Raw genomic sequence first — 25769 nt, 5'->3', positions numbered from 1 at the left:
TTTTAATTTGTTTGTGGGAATCTACTCACTAGGCCAGAATTCACTGCCCATCCCTAATTGCCTTGTTCAGAGGGCATTTTTAAGAGTCAACCACATTGCTGTGGGTCTGGAGTCACATAAATGCCAGACCAGGTGAGAACAGCAGATTTCTTTCCCTGAAGGACATTAATGAACCAGATGGGTTTTTATGATAATCAGCAATGGTTTCATGGTCATCATTAGACTTTTAATTCCACATATTTATTGAATTCAAATTCCACGATCTGCCTATTTTTGTTTAGTTGAAAAAGGCGCAATGCGTGGACATGCTCCTCCTGTCTGCCAAGGGCAGAGCCTTGTGTGTGAATATATGTGGCTTCTAGCATGTGTAAGTGAGCCACACTATGAGCTCGACAGATAATCTTAATTTGGTTTCCCATGTTATGGTGAGATGGTGCCATAGTGGTAATGTCGCTGGACTAGCAATCCAGAGACTCAGGCAAATGCTCTGGGGAGATGGGTTCAAATTCCACTGTAGCAGCTGGTGGAACTTAACTTCAGTTAATAAAGCTGGAATATAAAGCTTGTCTTAGTAATGGTGACCATGAAACTATCATTGATTGTTGTAAAAACACATCTGGTTCACTAATATCCTTACCTGGTCTGGCCTAAATGTGACTCCAGACCCACAGCAGTGTGCTTGACTCTTAACTGCCCTCTGAAATGACCTGGTAAGGGCAATTAGGGATGGTCAACAAATGCTTGCCTTGCCAGCAATGCCCACATCCCATGAAAGAATAAAGAAAATAAATGTAATTCTTAGCACAATCAGATTATTTAGCAAGTGTTGTCCAATCGCAGAATCATATTTAACGTTGGGCTCTTTCTGATGCTTATTAAGTTATTTTCCTCCAATATTGAACTGCTAAATGCATTAAACAATATAATAATTGGCTATTTTAGCATCATTGCTAATTTATCTATAATACTATCTTAAAATAGAGCATAGGGGAGCTTTGCATGAGTGCAATAATGAGTGGGCCAATCTCTCCTAATGTGGAATTTACTAGGATTCTGCTCAGTATTTCCTGACAGTGACTCTGGGGATGTCAGGATGGAGCTGCAGAAACAGCTCTCACACTCTAACGTTGTATAATTTATGATCATTCATGCTACACCATCGTGCTTCACTGGGATATCCTTTAATCAAAAAAAAAGTCTCCATCCTCAATAGAATCCTATTGTTTGTGTGACAGCAGTGGAAGCTCAAATGAACATTGTGAACTTTCAAATTATACTCCAAGGAAAATCATTGTAGGTGCGTGTGTTATCATGCATGGTCACTGGGGAAGAGTATTGTCTCCAATGCCTTGCAGTCCTTTCAATAATGTCTAATTATATTTTAATTATATATCTTGTTATATTTTCAGAATATTTATATTTGAGTGTCTGGCCACGAGAGATTAACAAATTGCACAAACATTAGCAAAGTGTTAAGATGTACAAGAACAGTCAGGGCAAAAAAATTGTCTCTACAGTTGTGGAGTCAGAAGACTGAAATTAGACTCCAATCTTTCTGTAAAGAATATTTTATTTGAATGCTGAATAATTCAACTGCAATGAAACCTAGGAATTTAACTGATCCAGTGAAGTACTTACTTGAGCAGATGACATGGCAATGTGGTAAAACTTCCCTCTGCCTCCCTGCGGAACTGGGCGGATGAAAAAAAACTTCCTTCCATCTTTGGAAAATAATGGGGCCTCGTTCTGTGGTCGGGATAAAAACATTGAGCTTTTAGACGTGAGGTGCATAATGAACAAGAACATTTAAAAAGTCATAAGAGTGCTATTCTGTTGTGTCCAGTGGGACGACATTCATATTTCAAAATAATGGGGAGAGGGAGCCAGCTTTTAAATGAAAATCATGAAGACTATTCGGATCTTGGGAGTAGATCTTGACTTTGTGAGACAGTGTGAAGCAGGCGATAACCAGTTAACAGTCCGTTCTGCAACTTTCCTGAGTTTTATTTCCAGTGACTTTAATCATATGTAAAATGACCTCCTGACTCACGGTCACTCATTTAACGCTAGTAGCCAAAGTCAAGGTCTACCCAAAGGATTAACTGGAAACCTTTGTACAGCAACATTAAAATGGGCTCCACTGACCAAATAAACTCAGGAGCTGGGAGTGGAGGGAACAGCATTTTTTTAACAACGGCTTTCAATTGGGAAGGTGAAGATCAAAGACCAACAGTGCAGAATGCCAGCAAGGATGGAAGGAGTAGGTAAAGATAACCAAACAATACATGTACTGTTGGTTAGGTATAACAGCAAACTTGGAGTTTTAAAAGCTTGTCAACTGTAGTAGAAAAGGAAATCTGAGGGAGGCAAGGAATTCCACACTTCCAAAGGCTAGGAAAAAACGAATAGGAGACCAAGTGACAACTCTTGGACATGGAAAGGAGTAGGCTTGGGAAGAAGGGTGTTACTAATAATCTTTGCTGGGGAATGCAACTACTTCACTCAAAACCTCAGTGCTGATCAAAGTCAAATAATCTGCCAGATCTGGAGTAAACCCTAACCTGAGCGCACCTAAGGTTCAGGAAGGAGCAAGGGGTGGGGGTCGTTGAAATAAACTTGGCATTTAAGACAACTTTAATATGGACACAAATCTCACAAAATTTACTTTGGTGTCTCAATAATACGAGGGAACACAAGAAAATGCAAAAGTTGTTGAAGCTCTTTGTTGGGTCAATCTGCACTTCATTTCATTACTCCACATGCTTAAACACGCACACACACTCCCTTAAACTGGCATTTGAACTGCTGTCTTTCAGATTTTTTCCTCTATGTCCTTTATTCCATCGCTTTCTCAGCCAAGCAATGGACAGTGCAAACACAGCTACATTGCCACCGTCAAATAAGAAATTCCAAAGTGTTAAGAAATAAGTGCCCGTCATTGAGCTGAACACAGACCTCAAGGGGCGTATCTTCAGCTTGTGACAACAAAATAGGGCATGGTTTCGCCGGCAGTGCACCACATCGCTATACTTCTGCACTGAATTTGCTGTTGGACCCATTCTGCAGCTGGGAGAACAAGTTCCCGCTGCAGCCGACGAGAAAGGCGAACGGCTCTGCTGCGCCGCTGACCGCAACATCCCGGCCAATCCAGCCGGTCGAGAAAATAATTTCTAATTGGTTTTTCAAAAACAATTGGCAGAGTTTTCCTGTCGGCGTGGGGGGGTGGGCCCGACATGTCGACGTGTAAAATGACACGCGATGACGTCGGGCGTGTGTCATCGTGCGGCATTGTGATATTTCGCACGCCGAAATGTAAACAGCCTATTAAGTCCATTAAGGAATCAGTTGAGCCACTTGAGAACGCTGCCCGTCCAACCTCAAGGCCGGTGGGCAGGCGGAAAGCCCAAGCCGCCTTTGCGTTCTTCAGGAAACCTCACCCACCAGTGCTTCCTGAAGCTTTTATTAAATAAATGAATTAATTTTCATAAATATAAACACACGTCCCCACTCCTGTAACACAGCCACATGAGGGGACATGTTTAATAAACGTTTAACTCCATGCTTTAATTATTTTAATACTCATTCAATCTCCCTGAGGCAGCTCCGCAGGGAGCGCTGACCCTGACTCTCCCTCCTCCCTCTGCCCGCACAGGTAGAGCTGAGCGCCATCATCCGCGTATTACTCTGAGCGGGTCTTAATTGGCCAGCCCACGTGAAATGAGCTCCACGCCCACCCCCCCCCCCCCCCGCTCCTGCCCAGCCCGCCCGCCAGAGGAAAAATCCTGGCTCATGTTTTCATCTTTAAAACTCATTTATTAACAGGTTACATTTTATTGAAATCTAATTTGCATGTGTCAATAAGAAAGACCAGCTTTAGGTGAAAGCTCCAGCTGATAGCCTGTTACAGTCCTGTTCAGTGAAGCTTTACAAGAAGAGGAAAATGGTCATTGAGCTGCCATCGCAAATAAATTCTGGGGCTGTAAATGTATTTCATGGCTACAAAGAGTTCACATGTTTTATTACTCTATTCCCTTTTATTACTTCAAATGTGTCAGATCCATATTTTTCTCCTAACCAGACTTGACAAGGTACTGTGATTGTTGTGGGAACTGGGCAGGGTGCTGCAGCATTCTGCATTCAGTTTTGTCTCCTAAACAACGGCGAGTCAGCTTTTGCATTCATGTGACGTTACACCCTCAGCACAATGAATCACTTTAGATTGCTATATATTTACATTTTCTTAGCTTTCACTTTGCCATTTAATTTCTTGTCAAGGCGACATTGTCGGCCTATGGCCACGTATTCAGGGTAGTCACTCAACAATGCAACAGGGCTGTCACAATGGATCAGCGTGCTAAGATAGTGGGATGGGTTTTCTAAAGGTGTGAAGCCTCGCCCCACCAAGCGTGCCCACTCGCCTCAGAAAATACCTCAGCCCCTCTGATTATGACAATATATGACTGGGCCATCTAGATCAGGAAGCTCCAGGTTTGATTCCGGACTTGATGATGAATTAGCAGACCTCTGTTGCCCCTTTTACCGCTGGTTACTATACTTCTACCTTCATCTGTTGATCCACTCCTCATCCCCATCTCTTCTCCTCCTCATCTAGTGCTATAGTGTTTGTGGTTCAAATACTGTTCTTGAAATTTGCACTCTTCTAAATATAGAATTTTTATTTTTATTCACTCATGGCAAGTGGGCATTGCTGGCTCGGCCAGCATTTATTGCCCATCCCTAATCCTTAATGACTTCTATGTACTTTCTTTAAGGACACAAGTGTGTATAGATCAGTTGGAAATGCACTGGGGATATCACAATTTGTTGCCACAGAATTTGGTCGTACTTGCAACTGGAATTGGCTCTGAGGCGCTGCAGAATCTGAGGGATCCTGACTATACAGAAGGAAGCAGAACTAAAAAACTAGGTGGCACTTTGAGTCAAAAACACCCTGTAGCAATAGAATGACAAGTGAATGCTGAGAAAGGAAATAAAAAGTGGCTCTCGCCACAATCCTGAATACATCATTCATCCATGACCTCCCCTTCATCATAAGGTAAGAAGAAGGGATGTTAACTGATGATCGCACAGTGTTAAGTTCCATTCACAAGTCCTTAGATAATGTAGCAGTCCATGCCTGCATGCAACAAGCCTTGGACAACATTCAGGCTTGAGCTAACAGGTGGAAAATAACATTTGTGCTACACTAGTGCCAAGCAATGATCATCTTTAAGGAAAGAGAATCCAACTATCTCCCCTTGACATTCATAGGCATTACTATTGTAGAATTCCCCCATCTTCAATACCCTTGGGGGGTATGATTGACCAGAAACTGAACTGGGCCAGCCATATAAATGTTGTGACTATAAGGGAAGGTCAGGGGCTAGAAGTTCCTCTAAGGCAAGGAACTCATCTTCTGAATTCTCAAATCCTTTCCAAGCCCAAAGCACAAGTCAAAAGATGCCTGGATGACAATTCAAGAAGCTCAGCACTATCCAGATCAAAGCAACCAGTTGGATGGGCATCCCATCACCACCTGAAACATTCACTCCTTTTACCACCCATGCATTCTGGCAGCAAGTGTACCATCCGCAAGATGCATTGCAGCAACTCAACAAGGCTTCTTCAACAGCACATCCCAAATCTGCAACCTCTACCTCCTGGAAGGTCAAGGGCAGCAGACGCATAGGAGCACCACCAGCTGCAAGTTCCCTCCAAACCACACAGCATTCTGATTTGGAACTATATCGTTGAAGCAAAATCCTCAATTTACCTCCCTAACAAATGTGAAAGTATCTTCACCAAGGGGACTGCAGTGGTTCAAGAAGGTGACGAGCCACCACCTTCTCAAGCGCAACTTGGGATAGGCAAGAAATCTTGGCCTTGCCAGCAATGCCCATGCCCCATGAACGAAGAAAAAAATCCTCAGTTGGAGGGTGAAAAAAACTGGAGAATTGCTAATATAGCACCTCTGTTTAACAAACCTACTACAATGGACTAGTCAGCCTGACGCTAGTAAGGCTGTGCCGATCACAATATTTGGTAAAATATAAATATATAATATATATCATATCTATTTCATTTTTCATGACCCACTGGAAATGGCCCAAAGCGTTTCACAACCAATGAAGTACCTTTGAAGTGTAATCACCGTTGTAATGTAGGGGAGGAAAATGAACTGGGTATGGATTTTCTAAAGGCATTTAATAACGTGGCATATATGAGGCTTGTTAATCAAATTTTTTTCTAATTCAAAGTCCAAGAGAAGCATGGAAATATGGATACAAAGTTATGGCTAATGGATCAGAAACAGATAGTAATGGCTAATTGATATTTTTTGAATTTGAGGTATTCATTAATCCAATTTATCTGGAATACACTACTGAGATTATTGAATCTGCTTCCTAACTTTCAAAAGGGAGATTTGATAGGACTTTGGGAAAAGAGCAGCAGAAAGGGACTAATTGGATAGCTCCTTCAGCACGCACAGGTATGATGGACCAATGATCTCCTTCTGTCCTGTTTGATTCTTTTATATTCAATCATCTATTGGTGGTGGAGAGTTCAAGTTGCTGTGGCAACATGCACTTTTACATTCATGTTGTAGCCTAGAGCATGGAGAGTGAGGGCAGAGGCTCTAATGTTCTTTCCATCACATGCCTGACCAGAAATCTTGCCCAGTCTTACCTGCCAGTGGCGTGTTGGAAGGGTTTGCAGGTTGATAATCACCTTGCTTACCCATGTTATAAACACTGCTTCTGTGACCATCAAGTCCTAGGGTGGGACCCAAACCCAAAGCTTCTGGCTCAGGGGCAGGGACGCTATCCACGGCACCACAAGACCTCCTCCAAACATCTAGTACCCTTCTTTAAATATCACTGTGACCCTTGAGCTTACAAACACAGAAGGCCTCATTACAATGTTGAATGGCTAACAATGGAGAGCGAATATGCATAAATAATCTAATTGAGGGTTCAGATTGTGCAATGGCTCATGAGTGACAAGCACAAGTGGTGCATCAACATCTGAAAACCCATTCATACCTTGGATGATCTTTGGTTGTTTGTTTGAGCGGGGTCCAGATGTTGGGGTGATAATCAATATCATTGATACGGCATTCGCACTGAACCACTAATGGTTTTATCTCCTCTCTTCCTCTCCCAACGGTGCTAGCTCAGGCTGGGGTGGGGGTTGGGTGGAGGGTGAGCACTTGTATTTATAGATCTATGCATGCCAGCAGTCCTTATGTAGTGTCAGTGATACTACTCTTGTTCCTAAGTCAGAAGGTTATGGATTGCAACTGACGCTGTGACTGCTGAACTACTGAGGGAGCTGTGCATTGTGGGTGCTGCTGTCCCTCTGATGAAGGGTATCATTTTAGTGATGGTTGAAATGGCCGATATTGGACGTTTTACCATTACACCAGCTGCCGGATTTTCCATCCCACTGTGGGTATAATGGGAAGCCAATCCGACCATGCATTTTACACCATAACCAATGTTAAAATGACCTCTAAGACATTCCTTCTCAGGGAACAGGTCGATAATAAAGGTCCTATGAAACTGCTTTGGTGTCCAACTTTAACATTCCTCCATCCACACTATTTGTGCATTCTTTTTAGTGCAATTCATGGGATTTTACAGTTGCAATGGCTGCTTTGGTTGTCTATATAAGTCACTGCACTGCAATCTAAATGAAGGGCTTTGTGACATTTCTAAGAGGTGTGATGAAGTACTATAAATTGATTGTCAATTATGGGTCAGTGGATAACACTCCCAAGTCTAAAGGTGGTGGGTTCATGGCCCATTCCAGAGACTGTAAGCACAAAATCCTATTCTCAGTGCAGTATTGAGGGAGTGTTGCCCTGTCAGAGGTACAAAAAACCATGTTGGTATGAGTGGTTCTGGATCACATCAGGTTGTGCATTTACCTACTCAGAGATGCTGTTGACTTACTTTTAATATGAGCTCCATTTTAGCACAGTGCCTCTGTTCAACAAATTGCAGCATCTTAGAGATAACTCTACAAGCAGACAAAATAAAAAAACAAGAGAGAGAGAGAAACAGACCATTCTGTTATTTTATTTCTTACCTGCCTGGAGAGCCAGCTTTCACTTTCATCCTCATGTTTCTGTAACAGTAAAAACGTGTCCATGTCAGTACAACACAAGGCTCGTTCAACAGCCTTTAATAAGCGGCACTCCAAAGACCTGGTTGCAAAAATCTAGGCTGACACTCCAGTGCAGAACTGAAGGAGCACTGCACTGTTGGAGATGCTGTCATTTGGATGAGGCATTAAACTGAGGACCTGTTTGCTCCCTCAGTGGATGTAAAAAAAATTCCCATGAATTATCCCCGGTGTCCAGGTATATAGTTACCCTCATTCAACATTACATAAACCGATTATCTGGTCATTATCACATTGCTGTTTGTTTGCTATGCGCTAAATTGGCTGCTGTGTTTTCTACATTACAATGGTGACAGAGATTTTGTATCGACCTTCCCCTGGCCACAAGCTGAAAGACCCATGGACCCAATCAACAACACATCCCTCAGCTCAGGAGTTCTGCCATCTTGCGAGTATCCTGTCCACCAACACCACATAGGATGATATAATTACCCATCACCAGGCAAAAGCAAGCTCAGCATTTGGCAGGCTCACCCACAGGCTTTGGCGAGAGCACGGAGTTCGTCTCAAATCATACCAGGCAGTGATTCTCACATCACTTCCCTATCACCGTGAGGCGTGCATACAACAGCTGGGGTCATCACTGCTTATGATCTATCCACAAAATCAAGCGGCAGCACCAAATCCCTAGCGACAAAGTTCTTGCAAGGAGCCACATACCTGGCATTGAGAGCATGTTCATCAGAGCTCAGCTTTGCTGGGGCAGCCAAGTGGCTTGCACGGGGGATTCCTGCAGCCCAAAGGTGCTACTCTATAGCCAGTTGAGCACGGGAACCCGCATCATAGGATGTCCCAGACTCAGGTGCAAAGATATTCTGAATGCCAATCTCAAAGCCTGTAAGTTGGAACCCACTACATGGGGAAAAAAAAAACCCTGGACAGACCCAAATGGGGACTCTGTCATCGAGCAATCTCAGCACTTAAGTAGAACAGAATCAGGCCCCTACAGGACAAGTGAGCACCAATGCAAGTCTTCCTTTCTTTTTAAACACTTAAAAATAACTTCAGGAAGAATGTCCTGGAAAGGCTCATCTGCTGATTCCCTCTCCCCCTTCCCAACCCAAGGGAAAACAGCAGGCCTTCATTCCCCCTCAAGTTTGACTAAACTTGTCCAGGACGACGAGTTTCTATGGGTCACTTCCAACCTACAGGCCTCACAGACAATGAGTGCTAGCAGGCTATTCCAACATGTTGGAAATCATAGCTGAGCTTCATCTGCACTTGCTATTGACATATAGGGTCTTTGCAGCAGGAGTGAGTGGGCAGCGACCAGGAGTGGGAAACCCCAGCCTAATGATTTGCCTTTAGCCAAGGGGCGCTGAGCCCAAAGGTGTAGTGCCCACATCATGACCCAGCCTGAAAGCAGTTAACTCAGCACAGCTCGGGGATTGAACCTGGGATCTTTCTGTTCCTTGTAGGAGTGGAATCTGAAGCACACAAGCCAGGATGCCAGCTGTCCTTGTGTTTCAATTTGTTTCTCATCATCAGTGAAGCCTTATCGATGTCACCAGAGGCTCAGAGACATTACTATTTTCTTGTGCCATTTACTCGCTGGATGTGCCCATACCTTTGTGCAAATGCCCGTGGTGGCCTCACATAAAGTCAGGATGGAAACATTCTGGGCTCTGTTCAGCCAGTTTACTGCTAGTTTAGTGCTGCTTGCCCACGTCACCATGGTAACATAATACTCCCTGAAAAGATAAAAGAAAAGAAACATTTTGCAGGCAAGACATTGACAAAGAACAAGTATTTCATTTGTTCTGCCTATCTCCGAAAATCACATTTACAACAAGTGACCTTAACACCTCAGCCACCCAGATTCTTACTGCAGCTAAAATTACATTGTTATAATGGTCCCATCAAATGATGTATTATTGGTTTGTCTTGGTCTACACGTGGAATGCACTGATAATGCAGAAACTGTCTAGCTGACTTATCAGTTATTGCTTCAAAAGGTTTGTGTCCGACTAAACAGATTTCTTTAGTACTCTGAGAAAGCTCATGGGTTTCATGCCTATAACTTGGGTGCAACTTAACGCCCTCCCTTGTGGCAAATTTTGTGGCGGGGGGGTCACTTAATCAGGCAAGAGAGTGGCAAGTAGAGACATTGCCACCTTTCTGCCTCAGCCCCAATTAAGTACGTGACCCTGCCACTAATTGAGGCCCTGAAGTGGGCATTAATTGCCCACATGAGGTTCTCATCCCACCTGCCACTGGTAGTTATCCAGCAGCAGGCATTGGATTCGCTATGCGGGAATCCCAAAAAGGAAACCAGGTTGCTTGCGTGCTTATGGGGTAGCAATCGGTCTCTCGTTCAAAGGCACTCAGTGATTGTTCGAGTAACCCAACATTGGGAAGAGGGAGCAGCCCGGTGAAAGCCAACCTCCTGCCTTTCCTGCCAACCACCCTCTGCCCCCCCCAGCCATCCACGGACAGCACTAGCGAAGAGGAGCAGTGATAGGACACGCTGCCTTTTTATGACATCAGCTGCTGTACTCGGGTAAGTGTTGAAAGTTGCAAATGTTTTCAGTGGTTTAGTGATGAGGGAATAGGTGTGTAAGTGATGGGTGGATGGGCGAGTGGGTAAGTTGGCAAATGGGAGGGTGAGTTGGCAAGTAAGTGTGCAAGTGGGTGAGTAAGTGGGCAAGTGGGTGGGTGAGATAGTGGGTGAGCAAATGGGTGGGTCCGGTGGTCAGGCTGGGTGGGTTTGCAGGGTGGGCAGTCAGGTCATTGGGCATTGGTAGTTGGGTGGGTGGGGATGGGCAGTTGGGTCAGGAGGTGCAATTGGGTGTCGGTTGGGGTGGGTTGAGTGACATTGTTAATCACTGAACTACACCAAAGACTGAATGCGTATCATTTCTAGGGTAAGTATCCAGTTAAGTGCCACTTAGAAGGATAAGAGCAGCAGATGCACCACCACCTGCAAATTCCCCTCCACACCGCACAATATCCTGACTTGGATCTATAATTCCTTCACTGTCACTGGGTCAAAATCCTTGAACACCCTCCCTAACAGCACTGTGGGTGTACTTACACCACATGGATTGTAGCAGTTCAAGAAGGCAGCTCACCACCACCTTGTCAAGGAAAATTATTAATGAGCAATAAATTCTGACCTAGCCAGCGACGCCCACATCCCACAAAAGAATAAATAAAACGTCAAAAGCCTTTCACGAAAAAATAAAATGACACTGGGAAATACATTGGGCCTGCTGGTGAAAAATTATCTGGTATTCCAAAAGTCTAGTTTCAATTTATTGTTCCTGAAATGCAGTTAATTGTTCTCACTAATTAATTTTTATACAGAACAACTGCAATTCAATGGAAAAGTATTTTCCACCTCATTGAGTGCAGATTTTGCATGACCCCTCCTTCTTGTACAGGTTCAATGTAATAGAATGGTAGCATAGTGATAATGTTGCTGGGCTCATAATCCTGAGGCCTGGACATTGCTCTAGAGAAATGGGTTCAAATCCCACCATGACATCTGGTGGAATTTAAATTTAATTTAGTTAATAAATCTGGAATAAAAGGCTATTCTCAGTAGTAATGACCATGATAATATCAGATTATCCAAAAAGCAAAAAATATGATTCATTCATGTCCTTTAGAGAAGATAATCTGCTGTCCTTACCTGCTCTGGTCTACATATGATTGGAGGAGAAGGCTCCACAAACGTCCCCATTCTGGTTGCTGGGGTAGACCAGCACATCAGTGCAAAAGACAAGTCTGATTAGCATTTGCAATCACCGCCAATCAGAAGTGCTGAGTAGATGCCAGTCTTCAACCAATTCAATTTGCTCCATTTTATATCAAGAAACGGTTGCAGGCAATGGATACAGAAAAAAGCTATGGGCCCTAACAACATCCTGGCTTCAGTGCTGAAGACTTCTTCTCCAGAATTAGCCACGTCCCTAGCCAAGTTGTTCCAATGCAGCTACAACATTGGTATCTACCTGATCATGTGGGAAACGGCCTAGGTATGTCCTGTCCACAAAAAGCAGGGCAAATCCAAACCATTCAATGACCATACCATCAGCATACACTCAATCAGCAGCAAAGGGATGGAAAGTATTAAAACTTAATTGCAACTGAAAAGTGGGATTGTCATGTGGCATCACTAAGGAGTGGAAGAATGGTTGGAATGTGGAACTCACTATCATGAGAACTAGTTGAGGTGAATAGTATAGATGCAGTTAAGGAGAAGCTAGATAAGTAACAAAGGAGAAAGGAATAGTCGGACACATTGATCGGGTTTGATAAAATAGGGCGTTAGGAGGCTTGCATGGAACATGTATGCTGCATAGATCAGCTGGGCCGAATGGCCTTCCTCTGTGCTGTAAATTCTATATAATTCTATGTCATGTTTCTGCAGATGAGTTTTGAATTTGAACTCGATTCCTTGGGGAGAAACAGGTGCTTATGTTTCAGCTGGGATCTGGGGACCTCTATTAGGAGTGAGCCAGTTTTGATGGAGGGTCATAGCTGAAACTTTCAACTTTCTTCATTTGTTTCGAGATCAACCTTCCCAGTGTTTTCTGTTTGGTTCAATTAATATCGTAGACCTTCGGAAGTAAGGCAATGGCCTGCCCAAATGCTGGCAGCCTCGTTAATAAACACAGACAGTGAAATCTTGATATATTGAAGGTGGAGGGAGCTGCCAAAAATGTTGCATAATTAAAATTCGATGCACGGACAATTCTACTACTGGCATTTTCTGCTTCTCAGCTCCAAAGTTATCGGAGTTCTGCTTCCTTAAGTGTGCTGGAATGAAATTCCTGTCCACCCATGGAATATGATAAAGGGCCAAAATGGTGATAACCCTATGGGATTGACAATCTTTCTCATGGGTGGTCATGGTGTCTTATTAATTCCCTTAATAGAAGCTGGTGAGTCCCACTATGTAAAGGGAGGATGTACTGGTGAGCGTTGGGACTCCCGGTGATATGTCGCCTTGATTTGGAGAAGATGTTGTTAGGGCCCTTAGTCTTTCCAGAAGGTTTGGGACCTCTGAAGCTCCTGATGCTGCACAGGGAGAGGTGGGTACTGCTGAGGCAGCTTGGTGACCTTGGAGGGGTAAGTATTATTTAAAATTTAGATTGGCCGAGGGCAAAAGGCCTGCTGATCAAAGGGCATACCCCACCAGGGAGGATTGTTGAGGCCATGGGGAGTGTGAGGTGCAGGCATGCCAAGTAATCCTAAAGCCAAGAGTATTTGCGCAGCTACCCTTAATCTAAGGCCCCCTTTATCTTATTCTTTCATAGGATTGGGCATCACTGGCAAGGCTAACATTTGCTTACCCTCCCTAATTGCCCAAGTGCCTTCCTGGCCCACTTCAGTCAACATGTAGGCCAGACCAGGTAAGGATGGCAGATTTCCTTCCCTATAGGATATTAGTGAACTGGATGGGTTTTTGATAGTTGCCACGGTCACCATTACTGAAACTAGCTTTCAATTCCAGATTTATTAATTGAGCTTGAATTTCACCAGCTGCCAGGGAGGAATTGAACCTATGTCCCTAGGACATTAGCCTGGGTCTCTGAATTACTAGTCCAGTGAAATACCACTACACCACCATCTTCCCCAAGTTCCCAATGTGCTGTGTCAGAATTTATAATTTGTAAAAGTTCTCTTTCTAATACAGTAGCAGAAAACAAATAGATGCTGAAGTTATTAGGCAGAAGAAAAATAAGTTCAGAGATTTTACTTCATTCTCGTGTCCTCCGGAGGGATCATCTCGCGAGTATGAGTGGGTCCATTTAAATTCACCACATACAGTGAGATTGTTGGATTCTCTTGGCCAGCCTACAGTTAAACAGTAAAGAATGGATATAACATTCGAATGAAGAAAATACATTTTAATCATTTCATCAAGAAGCTCGGTGTCCTAAAGGAAAAGCAATGTTTTTGAAAGTAAGTTCCTTAAAACTCAAAGTTCAAAGAGAGACATGTCCAGATAAAAGTAACCCAATACATTTTGCAATTTGGTTATCGTTCATTGTGATCTAAATAATTCACTTGAAACAAAATTTGCACCTCCGCAAAGAAGGAGAAACCAGTCAAGCTTGGTCCAAACTGGAGTTCCATTTTATTGTATACAAGACTAGTTCAGAGCAGTACCAGCCATTTCCCAAGCTTTACTAGCTGTTCCTTTGCAAGTAGCTTTCCAATTTAATAGTTACCTTTGGATAAGGGTACATTTTCCCGGTCGGGTACAGGGAGTCAAGGTACGTCGGGATTTCCATTGTGGGTACCTTTGAATCATTAATTGTTGCGTATGCCAGCCTGGCTCCATCTGGGGACCACCAGTGAGCAATGTTGGTTTTCAGTACTTCCTCTGTGAAGATAAGCAAAGTGGCAGCACTGTAAGAGAGATGTCTGCAAAATGTTCTACCACATAAAGAAACTCCGTATTTGCACATTTATGACTGATCTGCCAGAATGATGGCATTGTGGTAATGGTGCTACATTAAAATCTCTAGAGATTGTGAATGATAATCCCAACAGGGAAAGGTGTGAAATCGAATTCAATAAATGCAATAGCAAGAATATGACTATAAAAGTGACTTGTGGTGTAAAGAACAGATGATTCACTAATAACTTTTTGGGGGAGGTTTGAACTTGCACCTGGTCAGGTCGACTCTCATCCATAGTATGACCAGAATTTTACACCCCTCCCCCACCCCCAGGAACGGGAGCATAAAATTGGGTGGGATTTCAGGGGGTGGGGGTGGGGGTGGGAAGGGGCACTCTGCCCATCATCTACCCACCTATGCGGGGTAGGAGTCGGGGCCAAACGACACTCATGAATGGCCAATTAATGGTCACTTAAGGGCCTTTTCTCACTGCCGCGGATGTTTTACCAGTGGTTGGGGGGAAGGCAAACCCTCGGGCTTCATTGTGAGCGGTCCCTCTGCTTCGGGTACTCTGTGCCCCATGGAGGGCCTCCTGCCAGAAAGGGTCACCAACCCCCACCATCCCCCCACACCCCCTGTTTGATGATTCCACTCTTGATCCCTGCATCCCTCCCTTGCCAGGGCCTGTCTGGTTGGCTCCTCCCCACTTAGCTCCTTCTCTGGCCTCCGACGCCAGTTTTGCACGAGTCTGGGCTGCAGTCTCAGCAGTGGCCACCACTTTCAGTGGCACTGCTGGGACTGAAGAGTTGCCAGCTGTTTGATTGGCTGGAAGCTCTTTGGCGGTGGGGGGGGGGGGGTAGCAGGACATCATGCCTCAGAGGGGCGGAACCATGATCTCAGGCAACTAATTGCCTGAACCAAGTAAAATCGCATCATGGCTTCCAAGACCAGCAGAGGCAGCCTTGCCTTACATTTTTCAGAGGGCAGGGCATCGCCTCTGCTTTTAATCTTGGCCTAAATTGTTGATTCTTAATGCATCCTGAATTGGCCTAGCGAGACACTCAGCCATACAATTGGCTAAGACTGGGGGAGGACCGTGCTGATATTTTCTACCTGCTGGGTATATATTTTAAAATCAGTCTCCGTGTTATGTAAATGACAGATACAGACAGGCTTTTAAAAAATTCATTTATGGGATGTGGGCATCACTGGCTCGGTGATGGTGATATATTTCCAAGTCAGGATGGTGGGTGGCTTGGAGGGGAACTTTGTAAGACAATTCATGATTTGCTTAATGAAATGTATTTATGAAATATCCTCAGGGCACGACTGCTCTTCATTATCTTGCAGTCCACTCTTTGGCCTCTCTGACTTACACATCAGATGCCTCCCTGGCCACTGTTAATCCTGATATATAAAAGTAGCCAGGTGCTGACCCTTCCCAATGATCTCTCTGTCCAGCATCGCCCACATCAGCACGGCTGAAATCAGAAACTCACAGGATCACAGAATCACACAATGCAGAAGAAGCCCTTCAGCCCATCGGGTCTGCACCGACACATGAGAAACACCTGACCTACTTACCCAATCCCATTTACCAGCACTTGGCCCATAGCCTTGAATGTTATGACATGCCAAGTGCTCATCCAGGTACTTTTTAAAGGATGTGAGGCAACCCGCCTCCACCACCCTCCCAGACAGTGCATTCCAGATCGTCACCCGCTCTGGGTAAAAATGTTTTTCCTCACATCCCCCCTAAACCTTCTGCCCTTCACCTTGAACTTGTGTCCCCTCGTGATTGACCCTTCAACTAAGGGGAACAGCTGCACCCTATCCACCCTGTCCATGCCCCTAATAATCTTGTACAACTCGATCAGGTCGCCCCTCAGTCTTCTCTGCTCCAACGAAAACAATCCAAGTCTATCCAACCTCTCTTCATAACTTAAATCTTTCAACCCAGGAAACATCCTGATGAATCTCCTCTGCACCCCCTCCAGTGCAATCACAATCTCCATATAATGTGGCGACCAGAACTGCACACAGTACTCCAGCTGTGGCCTCACCAAGGTTCTATCCAACTCCAACATGATCTCCCTGTTTTTGGAACCTATGCCTCGATTGATAAAGGCAAGTTTCCCAAATGCCTTTGTCACCACCTCACCAACATGTCCCTCTGCCTTCAGAGATCTATGGACACACACGCCAAGGTTCTTTTGTTCCTTAGAACTTCCTAGTACCATGCCGTTCACTGAATACTTCCTTATCAAATTACTCCTTCCAAACTGTATCACCTCACACTTTTCAGGGTTAAATTCCATCTGCCACTTATCTGCCCATCTGACCACCCCATCTATATCTTCCTGTAGCCCAAGACACTCAAACTCACTGTTAACCATCCAGTCAATCTTTGTATCATCCGCAAACTTACTAATCCTACTCCCCACATAGTCATCTATGTCATTTATATAAATGACGAATAATAGGGGACCCAGCACAGATTCCAGTGGTACACCACTGGACGCAGACTTCCAGTTACTAAAGCATCCTTTTGTCATCACCCTCTGCCTCCTACAACTAAGCCAATTTTGAATCCACCTTATCAAATTATCATGTGCATTTGCCTTCTTTATAAGTCTCCCATGTGGGATCTTGTCAAAGGCTTTGCTGAATCCATATAAACTACATCAACTGCACTACCCTCATCTACACACCTGGTCTTCAAAAAATTCAATCAAATTTGTTAGGCATGACCTCCCTCTGACAAAGCCATGCTGACTATCCCTAATCAAACCTTCCATCTCCAAGTGGAGACAGATTCTCTCCTTCAGAATTTTCTCCAATAGTTTCCCTACCACTGACGTGAGACTCACTGGCCTGTAGTTCCCTGACTTATCTCTACAACCCTTCTTAAATAGCAGAACCACATTAGCTGTTCTCCAGTCCTCTGGCACCTCCCCCTCGACTGAGTGTTGAATGAAACCTGCATCAGATCATTGCGTGGCATCATTGCAACACCCAGACCAGAAACAGAATCAAAGGTTAAGCAAGGGTTTAATAGAGATACTCAACATTATAAGAAGGGTTTTGATAGAAAAAAATTAAGAGAAATTATCATCAATCAAAGGACACAGATTTAAAATAATTGGCAAAAGAAGCAAGGGGGAGATTTATTTTTAAAGCAGTGAGCTATGGTGATCTGGAATGAACTGTCTGAAAAGCTGGTGGATGCATATTCAATAATAGCTTATGAAAGATACTTGGATATATACCCAAAAAGAGAAAAAAATGTGCAGGTCCATGGGGAAAGCGCTGGCACAGCCATGATGGGCTGAATGACCTCCTGTCCTGCATGTGTCTATGATCTCTAGGAATGAACACTGGAGAAGTTTCAGGATCACTCCCTGCTCTGTGCCAAGTTAGCTGCATCGCAGCTAAGTTGGCGATCTGATTTGCCTTACTATTTGAGTGCTGCCAAGCAGGAAAAACCAGCCAGGAATGAAACAGGGATTTGCAGACTATCCATGAGGATGTCCCTCTGATCGTCACCACCACCAAGCATCACACTGACTGTCACTCATTTAGGTTCACACATGAAGACTGATAATTGGGTCCCAAGCCAGATGGTGAAGGATGAAACTAGATGTAAATCCTTATCTTGATAATAAGTTTATTTTCAGAATGCAGCATCACTTATGCCTGCCTCCAGCCTACTACCAACAGTAACCCAGCCGCCTCCCTTTGTAAGTGCTGTAAGTATTCAATTAATCAATTCTGCAAAAAGGGACATGCTGTCAAAGTTTTTCATCTTGTACTCATCAGCACAAATTCACAAGAATACCAACTGTAAAGGGAACAACAATTTATACTGCAGAAAAGACTGCATTCCCCTTGGCAATGCCTCAATGAATCAGAGACCATTTGCCAACCAATCAGCACTCTCTTCTCATGCAGTATAAATTGTTGTTCCCTTTACAATTGGTATTCTTGCAAAACGGCAATAGCATGTCTCTTTTTCAGCAATACTCAAGTTCTGTACTACCAAATGATTAATTAAATAGTGCTCTTCACTTGTGTATTGTGACAATCTAATTAACATACCATTAACAAAGACTGCCAACTTGGAGGAGGAACTGGAGGGGGTCCCTGCATACCTGATCCCCGATTAGAATCAGCATCTTCAGGAGAGAAGGGGAGAAGGTTGAGGGAAGAATACTATGAACAGGGATAATCAAAGGCTGCTTCAGGCAATTATTTCCACGTCCTTGGTGGATGATATTTTAGGTTTCGTGGGCATATTTTACATTTTAAAGATGCAATCATCATGAGGTGAGTTTAAATTTTGTCACAAAATGCCAAAGGCTTTTAACAGAGGAAATCAGGACCATCATTAGAAGAAAATTTAAGACAGATCCTGATATCACTTTCTACATATTAGGGCTCTGAAAAAGCAAGGCTTTTCTGTAAAACATATTAAATTTATGTTTGATTGGACTCCCTGTGAGTTATTCCAATTTATGATAACCTACCTGACAGAAATAATTAATTTGTCTAAAAAAAGAAACTGACAGGACCAACTCAATGCCCACCACCGATGCTTTGATCACCAGAGTTTCATAGAAATATTGCGGAAAAGTTTCAAAGCTATTCCCTATCTGAGAATTGCTGGAAAAAAGAGACATGCTGTTGAAGCTACTTATCAGGACAGGTACAAGAATGCCAAATTTCAAAGAGAGCAACAATTTATACTGCATGAGAAAAAGGTGCTGATTTGTTGACAGGTCAACTCTGATTGGTCGAAGCATTGCCAGGGAGAAATGACCAGGGAACTGCTTGATTACATCAAAGAAAGGCACAATGACATGTTCCTTTTGCTTGCAGAAGATAGGTCCTTACATATGAATACATGTGGTTTCTAGCAAGTGTAAGTGAGCCACAATGATAATTTTAAATTAGTTGTTAGTGTTAATTCTTAGCACAATCAGGATTGTTCCCCAAGTGCTGCCTAATTGTGGAATCACATCTAATGTTAGACATTATATTCTGAGTTTTGCAGCAGGTGTCTGTCCTGATGAATGCAAGATGTGATGGGTTCACCATCTTACAGAATAGATAACAAAAATGGTCTTTTCCAGATGGCTTTCCTGCCTCCCTGTACATTTACAGTTTCATCACTTTGCTGCCAATACTATGTTAAACCCTCTGTTCACTGCCAGCAATCCATATCATGGTATTGTGGTGCTAGCATTGCCAACTAAGAAGTCTACCAAAAGCCACCGTGGAAATAGAGGAGAAGCACTTTTAGATAATGGCCCAGATCCTCCAGTCTCCATGACATCAGAGACCGATGTATGACCCAAGATGTGCATCGGGACCCTGCAGAAGTCCCAACATGCTGAACTCCATGGGAATTGCCTAGAAAGTCTGAACTTTCAAGCAATTCTCCTATTTCCCGGGACCCTCTGCAAAAGTCTCTGACTCTGACTTAGAGTCAGAGGTTTCAAACAGTTCCATGGGACTTACCTGGATAGTTGCCCAGGAAATGATAGGCAGAAAAATCCTAGTCCCCCTGACTACCCCACAACCAACTGCTCCCCCAACACCCCCCCACCCCCCCACCACCCCCCGCTGGCACCGCCCCCGACCAGACCTGACTACCCTTCCACCAGCTGACTACCCCGAACCTGACACAGCTGGCCTTCCCAACCCACCCGACATCCTATCCACCTACCCACCTCATCCACCTGCCATCTCACTGACCTGCCATCCTACCCACCTGCCACCTCACTGACCCGCCATACTACCCACCTGCCACCTCACTGACCCGCCATACTACCCACCTGCCACCTCACCCACCTGCTGCTCTACCCATCTAAAACCCTAACCACCTGTCATGCCATGAACCCACAATCCTACCCACCTGTCAGTTCACCCACCTGCCACCTTACACACCCACCATGATAGCCACCTGCCACCTGTTTTAATCCTAGGCCAGACCCGCCAATATCTGGTTAGGGATCAATTATGTTTCCTTTAAAGCAGACAAAGATTTAAGATACTTGCTCCAAGAATAAAGCCACAAGATACCATGTATTTTGAACAAACAAAAATAAACTTTACTAAACAAGGTCATAACGATAAAAGAGTTTACGATATCTATCTGAGATCTAATATTCACGGTAAGTATGTGGTACATGTGAATTAATAAGCGAACTGTGATTGAACACACTACACTACACAATAAATGCCAAATGCGACCAAAACAGAGTCTATGGATTTCTCAACAACCCACCCAGACATCAGTAACACTGTGAGTTAACCAATCTCACTGAAACTCTGTTTTTTTCATGAGTCTTCACCTTTAAAGATCTAATCTGGGGTTTGCCTCCAAAAGTGCTCCAACTTGGATGGCTTCAATGATGGCTCACTTCACAGGGTTTCAATCTTGTCTCCCAAGACTCTGTACCCTGCACCAACTCACAAGCACAATTTCAGATCATTGGCCGTGCCAAGCGAATAGGGCACTACGGCTCCAAATGGATGCCTTTGCTCCAGTGGCCCACAGCATTGAGTCACCAACCTTCGGCTGCCCTCTTGGATCTTCAGGGCTTTTCCTGAGCCCTGTTCAATTAAAGTCTGCTACCCACAGCCCTCTCAATCCCCTCTCTGGGATTCTTCCTTTGGGACATCTCCTTGTCCCCTCTCCCTTTCAGGCCTCCCCCTGTCCCCTCTCCCTTTGGGACCTCCCCCTCTTCCCTCTGCCTTTGGGGCCTCTCCATGTTTCCTCTCCCTTTGGGACCTCTCCCTGTCCCCTCTCCCTTTCAGGCCTCCCCCGGTCCCCTGTCCCCTCTCCCTTTGGGACCTCCCCCTCTTCCTTTGGGGCCTCTCCATGTCCCCTCTCCCTGTTCCCTCTCCCTTTCAGGCCTCTCCCTTTTGGACCTCTCCTTGTCCTTTCTCCCTTTGGGACCTCTCCCTGTTCCCTCTCCCTTTTGGGGCCTCTCCCTGTCCCACTTCCCTGTCCCCGGCCTGGGCCTCTTCTTCTTGATAACACTCTGCTCTCAGTCACATGACCCAGGTTTTCATGCCGTTTCCTTATGTACAAAAGCACAGGACTTAAAAAAATATAAAAACGCTAATCTACACATGGGCAGCCTGCTCCCGGTCTGCACATGCGCAAAACCAACGCGGCCCGTCGGGAGTTGGAGTTTCCGACCTCTGCACTCTCCAACGAGGTAAGTTTGGGTTTCATAACACACTACTTACCCACTTACCTCACCCACAACTCACACTAACACCCTGCCAATTCACTCATTCATCCACTCACCTATTCACCTATTTGCTAACATTCACACCGGACATTTAAACTTTGCTTATGACAGCTCATGCTGTAAAAAAGGAGTGTCTCCAGGGCCCAGTCCTCCCTCCCACATCGATGCGAGAGTGCTGTGAGCAAGCTCTTCGTAGGGCTGTACATTCCGCATTTCTGAAGAAGAAATGCAGAGCAGAGTAAGGGTGTTGAAAGTTTGAGTGGAGTGGCAATCCGACCATGACTGCCGCTTCATGGAAGATCCAAGCCATTATGAATGGGAATGGGCTACAGCTTGGATAAGGACTGTTGTCAATGCTTTCTCATTTTCTGTCTTGGTGCATCAATCAACCGATGGCCCTTAATCCAGATTAGGCTCTAAACCGGTTCCCTGTTGAGCTGCCTGATAAACCTCATTGTTCAGTTTACTGTGGTAAACCACCTTTCTCTATAATCGAGTTATTCGATCATTTCCACAGCAGTTTGTTGGTGAATAAATGCAAGCCTGTCAATAATTCCCACCCTTTCAAAAAAACAAGAGATTTCACATCTGCAGGTGACTGAAAAGCCTTCACACCAGCAGGCTGGCAAGGCTGGGGGTCTCTTCTCTGAAAGTGAGATGGCTGACGGGTGACTTACTCGAGGTCTTTTCAGATAATTAAAGTATTTGGTAGGATAGACATAGCCAAAATGGTTCCACTTGTGGTAGAGTCCAAAACGAGAGGTTATAAATGTAAGGCAGTTGCTAATGAGTCCAATAGACAATTCAGGAGATGCTTCTTCACCCAGAAAGTGCTTAGAATGTGAAACAAAGAACGACTTCAATTTCCATGACACTTTTCACATCCTCAGGATGTCTCAAAGCGTTTTACAACCAGTGTAATACTTTTGAAGTGTAGTTACTGTTGTAATATAGAAAACACTACAGCCAATTTGTGCACAGCGATATGGAATCTGCGATCACAAGTAGTAGTTTGCACAGATGCATCTTTTTTCCTTATTTACTCCCTCATGAGATGTGGGTGTCACTGGTACGGTCAGTAATTGTTGCTCATCCTAATTGCCCTTGAGCTGAGCGGTTTGCTAGGCCATTTCAGAGGGTATTTAAACATGTAAACCAGACCAGGAAAGGATGGCAGGTTTCCTTCTCTCAAGGATATTAGTGATGAGTTTTTACAACAATTGGTGATAGTTTCATGGTCACCATTACTGAGACTAGCTCTTCAATTCCAGATTATTAAATGAACTTAAAATTCCACCAGCTGCCACTGTGGGATTTGAACCTTTGCCCCCAAAATTAGCATAGGCCTCTAGCTTACAAGTTTTACCACTATGCCACCATCACCTTTTAAAATAGATAAATTGATGAGGAAGAAAGGGGTAGAATGTTATGTTGAGAGGGTTAGGTGATGCATAAACACCAGCAAAGACTAGTTGGGGTGAATGGCCTGTTTCAATACTGGAGACGCAATGTAACCCTAAAATAATAATCAAAGAATCAGCACCAAATGGTGCCCCACTCAGCTTCATCCAGTCTTGTGTTATTCCTCTTCCTAACAACAGATGGACCCATTGCACAGCTTGATTTATATTTCATCTAATGGACAAAACATCGTGCAGAATCTCTGAGTTAAAAACTGCACCATCTGATTCATTTCATCGCAATAGGATTGATGTTGGGTTTTGAATAAACCTTCTTCACTCTTATTGCGAAAATAAAATGATTCAAATACTGGTAAGTTAATCACAGCACAATGGTTGTAAAATCAAAAGACGTAAAATTATCACGTTGAATTGTGACCAGGAATAACATTAGATGGTTAGAAATAAAATACAGCCATTAATAGATACACTGGGTGGTGTAATAAACTAAACCCTGTCTGGGTTTATGCAAGCAATTCTGAGATTTAGGGCGAAAATAAATTAAATAATGCACGTACTCTGATGGTTTATTATCATGGCAAATGATCTCTAAGCAATTCATGCAATTACTTTGAAGCAAAAATTGTTGTTGCGTGGGAAAACATTGCACCTATTCTGTGCCAGTACAATCTCAAAACAACAGTGAGATGAACAAATAGTCTGCTTTTTTCACAGAATAAACTGTAGCGTGTTACAGAAAAGAAGAAGGGCATTTGGCCTATGTGCCTGTGCCAGCTCTTTAAAAGTGCCGTAATGAATGTTTGGTAACACTAAGTTTAACTGTGTAACTGTGTAATCTTGTGTGCTTAAGTTTTCTTTTATTCTTGTTTATATAACTTTTACTTCGATTTGTTAAAATCCCAAAAGTGTTACTGGACCTTTTGCTGCTGAGATCAGTACGGCTTGTTCTCGCTTTCAGAATACATAAAAAAGGGTTTGGCCCATAAGTCAAGTTTCCCTCTGGGATTTGGTTTCTGCAGCAATTAACACCAGCTGTGGTCATAGCACTTTCCCCAACCTCAGGATGTCTCAATGCATTTTATAACAGTAGTCCCACTGGCCCGGTCTTGCCCACTCCTGCGCAATTTTTTTCCTTTTCAAGTGTTGGTCCAATTGCCTTTTGTAAGTTGCTAATGAATCTGCTTCCACTGCCCTTTCAGGCAGTGCATTGCACATCACAGCAACTTGCTAATATTTCTCCTCATCTTAAGAATGTGCCCTATGGTTACTGACTCTTCTGCCAGTGGAAAACAGTCACTCATTACTTACTGTATCAAAGCCTCTGGCAAACACCATACTAGGAGGAGGACCTTTCGCGTTTGCTGAAAAGCAGGATCTTTTTGACAACTGGTTATAATTTCATGGTTGCCGTCACTGAGACTAACTTGCAATTCCAGATTTTATTGAATTCACATTCCACCAGCTTCCATGGTGGGATTTGAGCCAATGCTCCAAGAACATTAGCTTGGGTCCCTGGATTACAAGTCCAGTGTCATTACTGTCAGCAATAAAATCTGCTTCCCTTCACTGTCGCTGAGTCAAAATCCTCAAACTCCCTCCCTAACAGCACTATGGGTGTAGCTACACATGGCCTACAGCAGTTCAAAAAGGTAGCTCACCACCACTTTCTCAAGGACAATTAGGATGGATATAAAAACGCTGGCCTAGCCAGCGATGTCCGCATCCTGTGAAAGCCCAACACATCAGTGCAAAAGATAAAGCTGAAGCATTTGCTACAAATTTCAGCCAGAAGTGCTGATTGGGTGATCCATCTCGGCCTCCTCCAGAGTTCTCCAGTATCACTGATGCCAGTCTTCAGCCAATTCAATTCACTCCATGTGATATCAAGAAACAGCTGAAGTAACTGGACAGGGCAAAGGTTATGGGCCTCTGGTAAAGTCGAGAGCTATGTACCTTTAAGAGAACGTAGTTAGTTGACCATGTGACTGTACTGACCAATCACTACACAGCATGGGCTTCTTGGGTAACTTAAGTCTAGAGCTGGAGGTGATTGAAGAAGCACATGTGGTGTTAGTGCTCTTTTATTTAGTTCCAATATGCTACCAGTGTTTGATCAGTTAATCGGCCTCACTGCCTATATTGTTTCAAGCACCAACTAATGTATTAATATCAAGGGAGTAGCTAACATTTGCCGGATAAAGCGAACTGAATAACCAAAAACATAAAAGGGCCCTGACAATATTCTGGCAATAGTGCTGAAGACTTGTGCTCCAAAACTTGCCGTGCCCCTAGCCAAGCTGTTCCAGTACAGCCACAGCACTGGCATCCACCCAGCTTTGTGGAAAATTGCCCACATATGTCCTGTACACAAAAAGGACGAATCCAACCTGGCCAATTACCGTCCCATCAGTCTACTCTCGATCATCAGTAAAAGAATGGAAGAGGTCACCAACATTGCTAACAAACAGCACTTGCTTAGCACAAACCTACTCACTGATGCTCTATTTGGCTGCATTTGACCGAGTGTGGCATCAAGGAGC

General features: G+C 44.0%; 1 protein-coding gene across 1 annotated transcript in view; it reads right to left on the bottom strand.

Annotated features, from left to right (window-relative positions):
• dpp6a (dipeptidyl-peptidase 6a) overlaps nucleotides 1-25769 on the bottom strand; it is a 1248500-nt gene that overhangs the window by 123345 nt on the left and 1099386 nt on the right. Inside the window, exons 9-13 of the mRNA XM_041184706.1 lie at nucleotides 14370-14524; nucleotides 13895-13992; nucleotides 9755-9878; nucleotides 8092-8130; nucleotides 1639-1746 (exon numbers count right to left, since the gene is read on the bottom strand). Coding sequence (XP_041040640.1) covers nucleotides 1639-1746; nucleotides 8092-8130; nucleotides 9755-9878; nucleotides 13895-13992; nucleotides 14370-14524 — 524 coding nt within the window. The remainder of the gene's footprint in view (nucleotides 1-1638; nucleotides 1747-8091; nucleotides 8131-9754; nucleotides 9879-13894; nucleotides 13993-14369; nucleotides 14525-25769) is intronic.

Source organism: Carcharodon carcharias, chromosome 3, assembly GCF_017639515.1.
Source record: "Carcharodon carcharias isolate sCarCar2 chromosome 3, sCarCar2.pri, whole genome shotgun sequence".
In the NCBI taxonomy this organism is placed as follows: Eukaryota; Metazoa; Chordata; class Chondrichthyes; order Lamniformes; family Lamnidae; genus Carcharodon; species Carcharodon carcharias.
This window is presented reverse-complemented; position numbering and strand designations above follow the sequence as displayed.